This window comes from Podarcis melisellensis (assembly GCF_964234715.1).
Source record: "Podarcis melisellensis genome assembly, chromosome: 9".
Classification (NCBI taxonomy): Eukaryota; Metazoa; Chordata; class Lepidosauria; order Squamata; family Lacertidae; genus Podarcis; species Podarcis melisellensis.
The window spans coordinates 39,884,395-39,902,187 of record NC_138541.1 but is presented as its reverse complement, the minus strand read 5'-3'; the positions used below and the strand labels follow the sequence as shown (position 1 = coordinate 39,902,187).

The 17,793-nt window shown below is 40.9% G+C and overlaps 1 protein-coding gene across 1 annotated transcript in view; it reads left to right on the top strand.

Moving 5' to 3' along the window:
- The window catches only part of DCHS2 (dachsous cadherin-related 2), a 100,061-nt gene that overhangs the window by 34,086 nt on the left and 48,182 nt on the right, over nt 1-17,793 (top strand). The window contains exons 2-3 of the mRNA XM_081925870.1: nt 12,121-12,312; nt 15,420-15,651. Coding sequence (XP_081781996.1) covers nt 12,121-12,312; nt 15,420-15,651 — 424 coding nt within the window. The remainder of the gene's footprint in view (nt 1-12,120; nt 12,313-15,419; nt 15,652-17,793) is intronic.

Genomic DNA, 17,793 nt, shown 5'->3' with positions numbered 1-17,793 from the left:
CCCTCCTAAAAAGTAAGGGGAAATGTGTGTGCGTCTTATGGAGCGAATGCAGGCTGTGCAGCTATCCCAGAAGCCAGAACAGCAAGAGGGATTGCTGCTTTCTCTGTGCAGCGATCCCTCTTGTTGTTCTGGCTTCTGAGATCCAGAATATTTTTTTTCTTGTTTTCCTCCTCCAAAAACTAGGTGCATCTTATGGTCTGGTGCATCTTAGAGAGCGAAAAATACGGTAATTCAGATATTTAGTCACCTTTTAGACCATGGAGAAGTTTTCTTCTCCCCTCCTTCAGGCAAGAGCAGGAAGGACAGAAATATTGAATAAATACATACTGATAGTAAACTCTTTATACTTTGCTGATAAAGCTTTTTGAGCCTAGTAGTTTGAGCCATTGCATAATTACTGTAATCTACTATTTGGCACCAGTCCTTTGATGCTTGGCAGTGCTATTTATCTGAGCAACTGCCAAGGTGCAGTGGTTAATAAGCTGCTTTCTTCAGTAGATGCCTGCATTTGAGCCAGTACATGTGTTTTTCTATTGATGAATGAAGCATTTAGTTCTATGGACTTCCTTGCCATAAGCTTGCTTATTGACTTTCTTGTATGTGATGCCTAAAGGCACTCAGGGTTCATTTTTTATTTAACGAGAATTATATATTTATACACCGCTTAATAATAATAGTAATAACCCCTCAAAATGCTTTTTTTGTTGTGGTCTCAGGCTGTGCTCACTTTACTGGCTTAAAGGGCAGCAGGGCTGTTTTGCTGCATTTCAGATTGCATTTTCACCTTGCTGTGCACATCAGTATAGCTGGATATGTTTCCAAGTTGCCTGCTGTCTGCCTGCGCTAGCAGGCAGAGAGTGAGCATGGATGTCTTCATATGGTGTATGTGTTGCAATCAGATCAAAGCCAGTTTGTGGGGAAACCCATTGAAACACAGTATTTCAGAAGCTTTGGGATACAGGTGGCATCTGGCTAATGATGTGTGTACACAAGTTCGCAACCCAGCTGTGGGGAGTGTTCCGGAGGCAGAGGGTATACAGGGTATATCATGTATGCAGTGTTAATGGAAAAGGGACAGAGCTCAAATAACGCAATGTCGAACCCAAGACAAATGCAACAGATACCCCTTTCCCACCATGACAAACAATGGCAGTTTAAGAATGCGGAACAGCTGTGCAGCCTCTTATTTGTAAAGTAAGCAAAAGTATACAAATGGCCAAACTCTGTTCGCTTATGTTAACCCAAGAGCTACTAAAAAGCAACAACTCACAGCTATATTGTAAGTGCACAGCGCTGTAAGTTTGCTGGCATTCAGTGTTCTAATTTCACTTCGCCACCAACAGTTGCTAGCCTCAGCTTTTATATGCAGTAAAGCTGCCTTATATTTCAAGGTTTTTGAGAGCCTGACAAGCTAATGGATACAAAGTGCTTTTGAAGATTTGGTTTATCATAAATGGTGATTTGTAATGATATATATGAAGATTTAAAACAGTTTGACTTTTGTAAACAGTAAATCAATCTTTCATCACATCTATTATCTCTGCTGGTCTCTCTCTCTCTCTCTCTCTCTCTCCTATCCCCCTGTTTTCTGCCTCTCTCCTTATTTGAGGGCAGAGTCTTTCACATCTGTGCCACAATTGAGGCAGGTCCTGTGGACCACTTATCCTCTTGACCCTTGCACATATTGGCTTGTGAGATCCAGCAGGGAGGCATAGACCAGGTAACTCCAGATGGTGGTAAATACTCTGCTAGTATGTACTGGTCTGTGCTCTGAGATGAGGGAGGGAGGCAGGCCATGTTTGTGGTTCCTTTGACAGATTTGACCCACATAATAGTGACATTTGGCAGAGCCTTCCTGGTGGTGGTGCCCCAGTTGTGAAATTACTGCCCTGTAGAGATCAGACACAATGCTATCATTCAGGTGACAACTTAAAACGTACAAGTTTTTTTGGCCTTTGGGATATACTTGTAATAGAGCTCCCAAGTATCGCTTTCTGCTGTGTTGTATTTTATTGTTGATGTTGATTTTAATTATTGAATGAATGTATATTTATTCTTCTTGTTAACTACCCTGGTCTCTTACAGGATAAAGGGCAGCATAAAACACAATAAATAATAATAATGTAGAAGAAAAATAAAACATGGGGAGGGAAGCCCTTCTTGAAGGGATTGAATGATTGCAGCTTTAAGTTCTTCTCAAAGAGAATATACTGCAATGTTAATTTCACCTCCCACTTTTATATATTAATAGCAACCTTAGGTAGTCAAAGAGAACTCAAAAATACTGTAATGGATTCTGAATACTCTGGGGGCTCCCTATCTATGCAGAAAATTGCTGAAAAAGCTATATTGCTGATATTAGAGATTGGGGGGAAACAAAGAAAATTTATAAGAACAATTCACGTGGTTGCTGAAAGTTTGGTTTAGCAGCACATAGGCATACATCATGGTCTTAGTATTCAGAAGATGATCAGATATGAACTAATATTGGAAACCAAAAGGGTGTTTTTAATTATCCAAACATACCTAAAGTGTATTGAGTTATGATTTCTAATTTATTGCCTGCTGCTAAACCGGTAATAGTAAAGCAGCCCTAAGACATACAAGGAATGAATAAGTCAGGTCTGGCAATCTGTGCAACTAAATAAACTAACAGTGCACTCCTGTGTATGTCTACTCAGAAGTGAGCTCTGTTCAATTATTTGGGGCTTATTCCCAGGTGATTGTGTATACAGTATAGGATTGCAACTAAGTGAACGTGATACGTTACATGTTCCATTATACGCTGCATGTACGGCTCCCGGCAAAAGAATTGCAGTAAGGTGCTTCCAGGCCAGAAAAGCCTCCTGCCATACCCTAATCTGTTTAACAATATAAGGGATGTATGAGCAGTTCATCTCAAGGGACAAAATAAGCAGAGGGGAGCTTTGGGATTTCCCTTCCCCAAAACTCAGAATATCAAATATTACAGAACCTTGTGAACTATCTTTAGAACACAAAAGTTCTTTTTGCTTTTCCCTCTGGACTCACAAACAAGGCCTTCACTCCTGTTCCAGTCTGGTTGGAGCCCTGAACACGAGCTCTTGGGGAGAAGGAATACCCTGCAACATTTTAACGCAGCTCTGGTTGTAATTTGGTATTACTTTCCACAATCAGAAAGGCAGTACAGAACATCTTGCTTGAAGTTTAAAAGCTGAATTCCTGCTTTGCAAAGAGAATTCCATGTGTCTTCAGCCTCTGTGATTGATATTTTTTTATTATTATTATTATTATTATTATTATTATTATTATTATTATTATTATTATTATTTATATACCACCCTATACCTGGAGGTCTCAGGGCAGCTCATAGAATAAAATCAAAAAATAAAACCACAAAATAAAACCATCAAAATAAAAACAACCACCCAACCCCCCCCCAAAAAAAACCCACACATTTTAAAAGGGCATAGGATGTCAATCAAATCAACCAAAGGCCTGGTTAAAAAGTAACATTTTTGCCTGGCACCTAAAGGTGTATGATGAAGGCGCCAGGTGAACTTCCCTGGGGAGAGCATTTCACAGACGGGGAACCACTGCAGAGAAGGCTCTTTCTCGTGTTGTCACCCTCCGGGCGTCTTGAGTAGAAGGCATTCGAAGAAGGGCCCCAGAAGATGATCTCAGGGTCTGGGTAGGTTCATATGGAAAGAGGTGGTCCTCATCGTTATGGCTTGATGAGAAAAATAGGTGTAGCAAGTTCCTCTCCCACCCCCAAGTCTTATTTGACCATGGCTATCCTGTGTCTACAGCCACAGCTAAAGGTACCTCGACCATTAGGTCCAGTCGCGGATGACTCTGGGGTTGCGCGCTCATCTCGCTCTATAGGCCAAGAGAGCTGGCGTTTGTCTGCAGACAGCTTCTGGGTCATGTAGCCAGCATGACTAAGCTGCTTCTGGCGAATCAGAGCAGCGCACAAAAATGCCGCTTACCTTCCCTCCGGAGCAGTACCTATTTATCTACTTGCACTTGATGTGCTTTTGAACTGCTAGGTGGGCAGGAGCAGGGACCAAACAATGGGAGCTCACCCCGTCACAGGGATTCAAACCGCCAACCTTCTGATCGGCAAGCCCTAGGCTCTGTGGTTTAGACCACAGCACCACCCGTGTCCCTACAGCCACAGGTAGTTTACAGCAAATGTCTTTTATTCTGCTGGCTGTCAGTAAAGGAGGTGCACACAAACCTTTCCCCATAGTTGCCTTCTTTTCAGGTTTTGCAGTTGTGTGTTTTCTCTTCTTGGACTTTTTTATATATATAAGGGAATTGGGTTTTGACAGCTTGAGCCAGCAAGTCGCATTCAGCTTCAGTTAATCTGAATTCCCTTGAATAAACAATTTTTCATTTCTGCTAAAGAAGCGCCACACTCATTCGTTTTATTGAAAGCATGCTTTTCTGAAGACTTCTGCTTCTAGTGGAAGCGTGAGAATCTGGGATCTGCCGCTTGCGTGCTACAGGAAGCTTCACAGAGATAAACTTTGGTTTAGAAGCAGAAGTGAAGGATGGCTTTGTGACACATCCAGAGCTTTCTTCATTCCCTGCTTGATTATGAAGAACAGTCCCATGCAGAAAAGGAGGCTGACAGCTCCACATTCTTTGACAGAATGTGCGTGATGCTTGGTCAGGGCAAATGTAGGTAAAGTTTGTCATGGGGGGAAGGGGCAAGGAAAATGAATCTATATGATTACAAGATGTCTTGGAAGAAATATCATCTGTTGCCAACTGCATTATTATTTATGTTGAGAAAATGGGAGAGCTTTTTAAAAAGCAGTTTGCATAAATGAGACAAGCTGTGAGGTTGGCCATGTTTTAAATTTTCCATACACCCTGGCAAAAAAGATTAACCCAAACAGCCTGTGCTTTATGACACACTTGATTTCTTAGTGTAATTATGGCTGTGATTTACAGACTCTGTATTTTTTTACAACTCATCTGCTTCTATTGCAGGTACAAATGTGGTTCTCTTTTTCACTTTCAAATATTAAATCTTACTACAAAAGAGTGATAGTGGCAGAAGACTTAATAAAGCATTACTTGTTGTTTTTATAAATTATTGCTGTTTTCCTATACAAAAGTATCAATACATGCAGAAGGCCATATCTCTTAAGGCTCATCAAAGTAGCTATCCACCTCAAATCTTTTTAGAACTGCTAAATCATTCTGTATTTTCCTTTAATCTTTCTCTGCAATTTGGCATCAATTTCTAATAAACAAATGTGGATATTTCAGCAGATAGTTACAGAATCACATTTGAGAAGCACTTGGTCTAGCCTGAATGTCATGCTGAGCAAAACCATGGCTTCATATGAGTGTGCAGGCTCTTCCTTGTTGTTCAGATGCTGTGTTGAGCTAAAGTGTGCCATCCAAATCCAAGCTTGTGGTTTAGCTCTCCTGCACAAAACACAAACTGTAAACCATAGGAACAGACCTTGGTTCCATCTTGCATTTAGCCTGGAAAGAGCTAACACATGAGACCAGGCTTGGATGACACACTAAGCCTGGGGAAGTTGCTCCCAATACCAGTCACCATACGGAAGCTGAGAAAGGTTCAGATAGTTTGCCGCTGCGGAAGATAAGGCTCAGTAAAACAGTTCTAGATGTAGATATATATAGCTTGTAGATTTTGGCAGATAGAGATATACAGATAACATGCAAGTACAAAGTATCTCTGTTGCTCTACACAAGTTCAGTAATTCAAGACATAACACCAGACAAGTAACACAGACAGACTAACAGCAGACTCACAGACTGACACACTGAGCTGACACACATTAATCACACATATAGTCAGGGCACTGGGCCATTACCATAGCAACTGGCTTAGCTGACCTTGCACCTGCGATTTGCTCATCCATGGGGGGAGCTAATTTACACTCATGAAGGAAATTAACCCCATATCATGTCCAGTTACTCCAACAAGCCAAACTCTGTTAATTCAATGCAGCTGTAGAAAGCTGGGGAGGAGCAGAGCAGCCACTATCTCCTTGTGAGGAGCCTGCATGCTCATGCATTTGCACTAAGCCATGGCTTGGCTTCACATGACATGTGACCAAGCCTGTAACTATTAGTAATTAGTAAAGACAGGGTGCATATAAATTCCATCAAACTTGAGTATCACATATTGCAGGAACAGCTCTACATTCCCCTCTCCTCAATTCGGGATTACACTTCAAGCATCTGATGAAGCGGCTTGTGCTATAAAAAATGCATTGGTCTTTAAGGTAGAGAGTTGGAGTTTGAGTAAGGAGGTTTTGAGGGTGCCATTGTGGGGTTTGCAGGCTTTACTGATGGTGTTTCAAATATACTGGATTTCACTGATGCGTGCTGTGCTTTGGAAAGTAACCCTTGCGTAAATGGGAAGTTGCCTGTATTATGTTTCCCTCCCCACTTCATACTAACATATATATGCAGACTTTTGCACATGTTTTTGCAGCTAGAAAAGTACTAAAAGTATAATATATTGTATAATCTATTTTGAATCTGTGAATTCTTATGTGTTGTTAGAATAGATAAACAGGGAGAAAGCACCCAACTGGCTATGGGTGATCATGTCATTGTCAAGGCCTTCCAGTGATGGTACAAGACCGTCATAGACCGATTCAACTAAATTCTCAGCATCTGCTTAAATATTGATCTTCCTGATGTTTGCACATGGGTTGTGTATTCCTCCAGGATTTATACTGAATAAATCAATGGATAATATGTTCCAACAGCTTCTGTCAGCGTAGCAGGAGTCACATCCTACTTGGTATTCAATACTAGGCAGACACATGCACTGCTTATAATTTACACATGATTAGCTATAGTGTATTGTGTATCACTCTCTAAATGCAATAATGGCTTCAGTTCTTTTAAGCAAAACATTCTAATTGTCCTAATTAACTTCAGCAGCCACACTGGTGTTTTTAAGAAACAAAATCCAGTTCTGACTTTTTTAAAAAAGGAATGCCAAGGAGGAAAATGTGATTAATGGGAGCCATATGTTGCTTTTACACGTTTGTCCTGCAGTGGTTTGTAAGTCTGTAGCACTTCTAAACTAAAGCAAGTGGTCATCATATTGGAAAAGTGTCAGCACTTACATTTTCTGATACTTAGCCATATTTCAAAGAACAATGCAGATGACTGCTTCACGACAATACAGATGTTGTGCTCTTACACTAGTACTGGACCCACTTCAAGGTATTGCTCTTAGCCCTAAAAAGTTTGCGACCCAAGTATCTGTTAGTGCTTCTCTTCCAATACCAATCTCCCTAGTCTAACATTCTGCAGGAGGTGATCTGCTAGCGTGGCGGTGTGTGTGTGTGTGTGTGTGTGTGTGTGTGTGCTTGAGAGATAGAAAAAACACTTTCTGTGGTGCCACCCCATTTGTGAAATGCCCTCCCAGGAAACTTCCAGATGGTCAAATCATTTAAATGCCAACTGATGACTTGATTGTTTATCCATGCCTTTTGATGTGTATTGACAATAGAGTTTGTGTTAAGTACCCTGTGGGTACTTTCTATTTGATTTACTGCTCTTTTAATTTTTTTTTCTATGTGGGAAAACTAGTTTGTACCACATGTGAGATTCTTGTTTGTTAACTACTGATGGTTGCTACATCAGTTTTCTCTAATCAGAAGCAATAGAAAACTGCTATTTGTTTGAACCTGCAGCCAGTAGTGTTCAGTTTCCACTCCTCACGTGCAAAAAGGGAAGGGTGAATTGTGTGAGCTCCAGTATTGCTGTAGCGTGTTGTTTTAACACATATCCATGATTCAGTTTTGTATCTGAATGTTGTCAAAGGAGCACAAAACAGCCTGTCCAGCCATATAGCCAGGATGTGGCCTTCTATGCAATGCAGCCCATATATAAAGCATGTGATACCATGACCTGCTTCCAGTCTCTTAAGAATGGTTAAGAGGATTATGTCTGCACTCACCCTGTTGCCTAAGACAATAAAGCAGTGACTCTGGAGTCATTACTGTAAAATATTATAGTTCAAAGGCTTCATGCATAATTGAAAACAGGCAAAATTATAATATATTTATGTAGCTATTTGAAGCATTGACATCTGGGTATATATAGGCTAGTGCGGTATAAGCATACAGAATATAATTCTATCCTTCCACCAAGCTATTGTCTGTCCAAATATATTATGCAAAATGTGGGACAAACTACGGTACTAAAAGTTAGCAGAATAAAGTTATTTTTCCAGCAGGCAACTTCTTGGTTCCGTTATTTTAAGGGTCGGACTTGGGGCAAACACTGGTGTGGCAAACTTAACTTACAAATGTAACTTGAGTGTCTGTACTTTATATATTTCATTCTCATTCTCTTCCTCCCACCCCCTGCCCAGCTGAAAGGGAAACCTTGAGTTTAACCCCATTATTTTCCTGCAATACAATACTTCCATCCTTGTCCAAACCGTTTAGATGAAAGGTATGTGATAGAATCCATCTCCCCCCCTCCCACGTCTCAAAGTGCAGTTGACGTTTCTGCTCTGTTGCCCATACACCTGCAAGCCTGCCCTTCATTTCCTCTTGTGTTGACCACAGTACAGTAATTTATTATTGAGACCAAACTCAAGATCACTTAACATGGATTAGTTATCCTCTAATAGCCATGAACTTTCTGGTTGTATTCAACAAGACTCATGCCACTTTTAATACTTCCTCTCTTGCTCCAGGCTGAAGCCCCCAGTGGTGTAATAGCAAAACATGCAAGAGTTCAGGGTAATAAGCATGTGGTGAGGTCTGCTGACAGCTCACAGTGTGGCTGGATGCAAGATAGTCAGATGTAAGACCAGCTGTTAAGGAGAGAGCTTGGAGCGTTTCTTCAGTGCTGGCTGGGAGCCAAAGGAGAAAACTGCTCAGAATTGAAGGGGCTGCATAGCCAGCCTGGGAAATATACTTACTATATGGCAGCAGACAGTGCTTTCCCAAGCTGCAATTGATCTTTAAGAAGGTCATTTGAAGTAGAGGATAAGGTCCAGGGAACCTCTTCAGGCACACAGAGGGTGGAGGTATTGTTCCTCTTGAAGGTCTTCTACCTTCTCCATGGAAGTCTCTAGCAAGGTGGTGACTTCAGAGGTTGTCGTCTAAACCAGTTCTTCCATGTTGTTGGAACCGTTTTTTGGTTGGGATGGTGGCAGCTAAGATTTGGGCTGGATGCTTATGGATGTACTGAAGGATTCTAGTTTGGTTCACCTATTCCGAACTTGGAACCAGGGGTTTGCTAGTTCTGGTTAACCTAAAGTACATGGGGGGGGGGGATAATCTTCTCAGTATGTCCTTAGTGATGAACCCTTGCTTTTTCCACGCCCTTATTAAGCTAAGCTAAGGAAAAAGCTTAATAGCAGCATGTGGTCAGTTGCCATGGCAATCACAGAGGAGGGGAGATTTCTCTAGCTGAGGAATTACATGTGTGCAGGGGAATATGCACAATGGCCATTAGTTATGCACATTAACCACTCTACATTACCCTTAAGATACCTAAAAGGTAGTTTTCCCATTTTTAAGAAAACTGTATGCGTATGGATTTGCTTATTCCTTTCAATGCATAATAAAACACTAATTTTTAACATGCAAAAGGTTGCATAACTATATTGATTTCCTCGTCGATGGCATGCCTTTTGTAGTGTGTGTTAGAGACAATATTTCAAATGCAGTTAATTGGAAAGTAAGCTGATAAGCATACAGTAGTCTTACTGTGAGTTGCCATCTGTTATACGGCAGACAGAAAGTATCACAATATTTATTACAATATTTTTATATAATGTATGGAACTTCTTACTTCATTTATCTTCACAGCAGTTTTAGGAGGGAAGTTCTCCTTTCAGAAGATGGAGATTTCATACCTTAAAAGAGTAGGAGATTCAGAATGAACCTCTGGAGAGTTGTACTAAGTTAAGCTTTGGACACTTTTGAAAGAGCTGCAATGGCTCTTGGGGGGATATTAGAAAGGGTTCATAGTTTATCTCTGTGGTTTTAAAAGTCAGAAAAAGTAGCTCAGGTCTAAAGTTTTACGCATAGCTGCAAAAGCTTCCTGAGGAGTATTTCATTGACCATTTTGCTGTTTAGTAATTTCAGTTCTAAATCCTGGCATGTTGGTGGGACAGGTTACCCGCCACACATTCAGGGTCCCATATATATTGGTGTCAATCTGAAGGACATGTGTACATTGGTGCATGCAATTGCTGCAGTCAGGGAGTAGCACACTCTTGATTTTGGCAATTGCACGTAGCTAAATATCTCTTTGGATCTATACCATGGGTAGGCCAGATCCTGCTCAATCGCCTTCTAAATATGGCCCGTGAACGATCCTGGAATCAGCATGTTTTTACATGAGTAGAATGTGTGCTTTTATTTAAAATGCATCTCTTGGTTATTTGTGGGGCATAGGAATTCGTACATTCCCCCTCCCCCCCAAAAAATATAGTCCGGCCCCCCACAAGGTCTGAGGGACAGTGGACTGGCCCCCTGCTGAAAAAGTTTGCTGACCCCTGATCTATACCATTTCTGAATTAATGTCCTCTTGTGTCAACCCCCCTCCCCCATGTGGTATACCAGGAATGTGCTGGGAAGAAGTGTCTTCCCTTCGCCGTCTCCATAACTTGTTTTCTTCCATCAAACATGCAGTTCTTGTCTGCATTCGGAAGCGGTGTAGTGCTAATGCTGGTTGACTTTACTACATGCTTTTCTCCACGTGCTTTTTCTAACGGTGGCTATCAGCCCTTCCTAATGGAGAGGGATCTAGTAGAAGATTAGTTAATTGCATTTCAAGGACTGCAGTGAGGAATTAAGAGTAATCAATGGGTGCACATATATCCATTATTTCCTACCTTGAGTTTGTATGCCAAAAAGTGCTATAGAAATTATCATTTATAATCTTAATTATTAAACGATTTACCATTAATGTGCCCAAGCTTTAGCATAGTTATTATTAACTGCTTCTGTGTAACAGCATGTGCCCCTAAGCTTCTTTTAGGTATTAATGATTTTAAGAGATAAAGATTACAGCACATAAGAATGGAGAGAGAGCATGGAAGAGTAACACAGCTGATGGTGTGCCTTGTGGAATAACTAAGAAGTATTCCTCTAGTTGCACTATTATAGTTATTAAGGTAAATCCTTCAGTTTTATGCCAACAACTTGAGGAAATCTCTCTCTCCCTTCCTTCCTTCCTTCCTTCCTTCCAGACACTTCCTTGTGTATTGGTGAGTGAAAGGGAAGCTGACTGTCTAGATTGCCTTACCCCAAGCAACAAGCACTGCTCTGCTATGACCGCTCCCCTTCCCTGGGGGTGTGGCATTGCTGGCAGACATCCAGGACCCAGGAGTGGGTGGAGGGATGCTGCCCACGTCATTAGGGCTCCCGATTGTGTCATGCCCCCCCAGCTGACCAATCGGGTTAGCCGGGGGTGTGGCCACTTGCCGTTTAATCTACAGAGGGGAGGTTGTTGCCTACACCTGCCCCTCTTTGTAAAGGGTATCCCATTAAAGGGATCCTGGGGTGTGGTTCCTGTCCGAAGCTTGGGCATGGGCTAGGGCCATGCCACGACCTCATCGGTGACCCTGGGGGATGCTCTTAATTGATGTATATCATAGGGCTCCCCCTATCAGTGGTTGACCCTTGAGAGACTTCCTGCAGGCAGGCAGGAGAGTCAGGATATAGCCTGCCTAAGCCAAACCGCTCACATCTGTAACCAGTAAAGTGGTGGTCTAATTTATTCCATTAACCCAACATACTTGTGTCTGTGTGTTTATTTCTGAGGGGAACTGTGGGGTCCGGGGCCTTGCCAAGCAAGACTGTATACCATTCAGCCAGCCTAGGCCTATAAATGGTAGTCTTTTAAGTCTCAGTATTAGAGCACTGTTCAAATTTTCATCATGATACTTGTGAAAGTAAACAGCGTAATCCTAGACATATCTATTCAGGAAAGAAGTCCTATTGGGTTCAACGAGACTTGGACCATAATAAGTATCTATAGGATTGCAGACTAAGTCATGATGGAAAAAATATAAATCTTATTTGAAAAACAATGAATTTGTGGGATCTATCAATAATAATGAAATAATTAATGGAATTTTTATCCATTGTGCTACTGCAGGTCAAGGCTACAGACAGAGATTCAGGGAATTTTGGGCATATTGAGTATTTTCTATATGATGGATTCCATAACTATGAAAAATCAAAAGCGTTCCAGATTGACCCGAGCAGTGGCCACATATGTGTCTCACAGGACATTGACAGGGAAGAAGACCCATCCACATATGATCTCCTGGTGAAAGCGGTAGATGGGGTAAGTTTCACACTTGGATAATTCCACTTTAGCAGCCATTTGTTGTTTGTCAGGTGTGAAGGTAATACTCACTGTTTGTCACTACATCTGGTAACCTAGATCAGTTGTATCAATGCAGTCGTGCAACTTAAAATATAGTTTAGTGAGCCATTGTTTATAAAACATAGCTCAGGGTTACATGTGAACCAGGCCACTTTCTGTGACTGCATCTGGCAACTGGGAGTTCCCTAGGTCAGCTGTATTATGTAAGGATTTACCTCAGTAGCAGTGAGTTTGTGGGACTTCTGCAGGGGATTTTGACAGGTGTGTGGGACAAACCTACTGTCATTTGTGTGACACCATAGAGACATAATAACATCAAGCGATCAACAGGTGGGCAGCTCTGCACACCTGCCAAATTTGGCCCGCAACACTGATCTTGTTAAGGATCTGACCTGTGGAGCCATTAAGGTTCACCACTTATTCCTTAGTGTGGAGCAGTGGACAATTCATATTTATGGTTTAAACTTATGGAGAAAGACATACTTTTTCACAGGGTTTCCTTTTAAAGTTTGTGAAACCTTGTTAGACCTTGCAAAAGGACTTAATCACCCCTGAGTTCCATTTAAGTACATTTATTTAAGCATTTAGCAGAGAGATTTAAAAACGGAAAGTTTCTTTTAAAAGAACATAAAACACATAATTAACTAGCTACATTTTCCTTATCAGGATAGCTAACATTTGCTTACTGACATTTCCAAGCAGCTTGCAATTGAGGGCAAATAGGCACTTGTAGGATTAGAGCCAGGCTTTGACTCTTCACCGATGGCATAAAAGCCAAAGAGAATCTGGCAATCCAGACTCTCGCAAGGTGTTTCTAGGGAGCGCAGTAGACTAATCAAGAGGAGGTGGGAATTCACATGCTGCAATCGGATAGGTTGAAGTGACCATGTGTCTTTAAGGTGTTTCCTACATTTTCGTTAATTAATAGTTCTCTTTGTGTGAGAGAAGTGGAGGGTAGTCCACAAACATTTGGATGTGGAATTGTGTAGGCTCTACTGCTGTCGGTTCCTAGGCTTGAGGGATTAAGGAAGGAGGCAGGAGGTCGCTTTTCATTGCATTCACCCATTCTCCTGAAAACATGTTTCTTTCTCTGGCATCGTTTTTCAGCCCATTCCCAACTCCAAAAATCTTCTGGAAAAGCAAACACCAAACACTTTGCTTTACAGCAATGTAAAGCACTGCATCTGACTAATGTTGATGGGAAAGGTTTACAACTCCAAGAATTAGGCTTTTAGCAGCAGTAGTCACTTCTTTTGGTGGAAAGGAAATGACATCGTTTTCCTTCTTCCTTCATGTGTGAAACAAACTTTTCTGTGAAGCCCAGCACCTAATATATTTATAGCATGCACAGACTCAAGTTGCCTTCATTGTACATTAATTCCCTTTATTTCTTCCCAGGCATTTCATGATGCTGTCTTGTAACTGCAGCATGACAATCTTGGTGCCAGCCTAAATAGACAATACAGCCGTATGAGCTATTCTTGGAAGAAATGAAAGGCTCATTGAGAAATAATGTTGATGGATGCTTCAGCTCCACAGCAATCACTGCTCAAGATGTGCAAACAATAAACAAAAGACCCAGTATAATTTTCTGGGTGATGTTGCTTTATACAGTGGATTTTGTATGAAGTCCTCTGCTTGAGTAGCAGGGCAGAGGTTCATGGTTGAGAGTAATATGAAGCAGTTTCAGCTGTTGTAGCAGAACCCCGATGCCAAGTTGTAGAAGAACTGTGTATCTGAGGATGGTAGAACTCTAGTCTCTTACAGCAGCTAGGCAGCAATCCTAAACACTCCTGCAAGGTTGTTTAACATAGTCAGTCTTACTTCCAAGTTGACATCTGTAGGAGAAACGACACTTTGTGTATATCAAATAGTTTTGAAGCAGGAATGATGCAAGATCGTGGCAGAGTCAAAACATGATTGGTTGTCACCGTTCATGGCAGAGATGAAGTATCTACTGAACTGCGATTAGGGACATTCCCAAATAAGCAATGGTATAATTTATTGATTTTATGAGTGGCTGGCCGCTTAGCTTTGCAAACTTATTGTTAATTGATATTGAACTGAAAGTGGGAGAATCTCTGTCCATTCCCCATGTGGCAGGAAAATTGATTGGTGTGTCCTCCAAGTTCCTGCATTATAAATGTGGGTTCTAGCTGTACTTGCTATGATCTTCTTATGGAGATGAGAGCTTTATGTCTGCTTGACACAGTGAAGGACTGAAGAAGACATATATATTTTCAGAATATATATATATATTTACTACAATGATTTTTTCCTGCTTTTATTATTCTTTGCCTACTAATAAATTGTTAAAATGAAAAAAATATATATGTTAGGATCCTTTCAGTAAAGCAGCTACTAGTTCTGACTCTATCAAAGAAAGAAAAAAAGTAAATAAAATTTATAATTATTATCTGAACAAATTTAAATCTACCAGACATGATAAATTACTGATTATCTAGTTATGCATAGTACTTGTTATGTTCCTAAAGTAACAAAGTGACATTCAAACTGAAACGGATGCAGAGAAATAATTTAAAAATGTATATTTTCAATTCTTCCTTCCTTTGAATTTTGCACATGTGAAAACATGCCTCAGCTCTAGCTTCAAGCTGAGTAAAAGTGTTGGTTTTCTCTTTGGCTCTGTGCTTCCAGAGAACTCCAAATGCTTTGACATCACCAAGTCCCCCAGTACCATTTTCTCTTCTACAGCTCTGGAGAGGAGACGTGGGACTTCCCTTGGCATAGCTGAAATAGCCCCCATCCAGTTGATCTAGAAAGCACAGCATGATCAGAACTCAGAGTAACTTGAAATTAACAAGTGGTTATGATGGCTTCTTTATTGACCAGATACATTAAAATAAACAGATGTATAATTTTTATACAGTTCAGTTACATTACATTGCTACCCAGAGGTCCTTTAAGTCTGTACACTTTCCCTTCGCCTATCTTGGGATTGGCTGAGTTCCAGCAAGGTGAAACAGGTCTAATTGCATTCATGTCTTCCGTGCTTTGTTATAACTGATGATTTGACTTGGTGTTTGTTGTGATTCATTCAACAGGGTGGCCTGAGTGCTCAAGCTTTCGTCCGCATAGAGATAGAAGACATTAATGACAATCACCCTGTCTTCGACCCAGCGGCTTACACGACAAGCATCAGCAGTCATACGCAGCCAGGAACAGAAATAATCAGTGTCGTTGCTACGGACAAGGATTCTGGAATATATGGAGTTGTGACTTACGAATTGCTGCCGGGTGACTTCTCTTCCCTGTTCACAGTGGATACATCTACAGGTATGGTACAAGGTGCATGAGACCCACAATTTAAAATCATATTCTGCTGGTACAGATCAGGATAACTCCCAGAACACTGCACAGAGGGAGGAGAGGGCTGATGGTTTTGCTGGGCAAGCTGAAATGCTGGCTCTGATGGGACCATATCGCTACATGGAATTCCACGCTTAGTGTTCATATCCAATGATGTCTTTGGAATATACACTTTTTGTGAGAACAACCTACTCCACACTACCCTCCCACTGAAGACAATGTCAGTATTTAACACTGCCTTAATTGACTATTTCAAGTGACATGGAATGTATTTCAGTAGAATGCCTTTCATGAAGAGGAACCTAGACCGTGAAAACCTGGGCTTTAATAAATCTTGTTACAGTGCTACTCTTCTGTTACTGCTGCTTTCTACAAGGCTTCCTTCCAGTTAAGTGTGCATAGGAGTGTGACTTTAGGCCTAAACCCAATGCAGAATTAGGCGTGCTTAATCTTGTCAGTTTCAGTGGGGATAAGCAAGTTAAATTCTGTGTTGGATGAAGTCTGTCTTCAAGGTGCTGTCTCTCCTCACCCACCCGGCCCTCACCATGTCCTATTGAACATTGTTTCTTCATCAAGTGAAAAATAATGTTCTCCTTATGCATTTATGCAGCATATAAATGGATTTTCCCTGGGTTTTGTGAGGAGACAGTTGGTCTGCTGAAATCGTAACATATGCTAAAGATGAGCTTGTGAAAGTACACACAGAATATGAAGAGTGCATCCATGAATATGGCAAAGATATTTTGAGTGATTCCTTTGTTTATCTTTGTAGCTAATCTTCTCCAGTAAAGCATTTAACTTGCTTGGAAATACCTGCATGTGGGTCATGACTGCTTCCATGTAACATGCAGCTTGTTGCTTGTTCCAGCTTGGATTTCTGAAATCATTTCAGAAGAGCTTGCTTCAGGACAGGTTTTGGTGTTTAAAGTGGTAAAACATTCTGGATATAAGGTATTTTTTGTGGCCCATCATGGTTTACCTCAGTCGTAGTGGCTGGTATCATTGGCTCTGCTTAGCAAAGCAAACATTTCGTGTAGAAGACCTATTCTGTCACAGGTTTTGTCAAATGCAGCAGTAAAATAACATTGGATTGTGTGTTTTCTTTTTTTAATCCCAATTTGACTGCGACTGTGATTTCGTCTTACACTTTATTACAGGAAGAATTAATCCATTTTAATTTCTAAACTGCACATGGCATTTTTATATGGTGTGTAATAAAGCAAAATCAATGCACACATGAAAGGGTTGACATGAGTAAAGACAGATTGTGAGATTGAAATCGTTTATTTTGGAACATTCTGAAACCACATCCTTTTGAAGAAAGCCTGCCTTAGTTTTTTGTCCAATCTGCATAAGTAATTGATAGCACATTGAGACCACTGAAAGTAAATGGGAGTAGGTTAATGCGTTTGGCTTTGACCTTTTGAGAACTAGTTGTTCAGTAACGGAAATCCTATTCGTGGTCTGAACTTAGCCACTAATGGATTCATGCCTCTGTTAAAAAGCACCACAGAATTTAACCTAAGTAAGATTGAGTGGAACTTTCAGGTATGGAGAATACTGGGAACAATTAGGGTTTAAAATGGCTCAGGGGGGAATTTGCAGTAGAGGTTTCTGGAACTAATCCAAAGCACTTTTGTGTATGAGAGTTATTCACTGAGTACTGGCTAGAACCTGAGCCAGTAACTGAGCACCTTGGAGGATGGGGATTTGTTCTGATGATCCAATAGCTCGCCTAACTGACTGAGCAAATCACAGCTCAAAACCCTTCAGAAAATGTGTACTGCTACCCTTCTTTCTGCTAGCTTAAGATTCCTCAAGAATGATTTTGCGCGCTCTCTCTCTCTCTCTCTCTTCTTTCTCTAAGCATGGAGCAAATTATGGGACACTGCATTTGTATCGCTCAACAACAACAACAACAACAACATTTTATTATTTGTACTCCATCCATCTGGCTGGGTTGGCCCAGCCACTCTGTGCAACTTCCAACATATATCAAAACATAATAAAACACTACACATTAAAACAAGGTTTGCATCATCCTTATGGCTTTAGTATCTGCGTGTTTCCTCCATTTTGCAGTTTTCCTGAATCCAAGCACAGTTATAC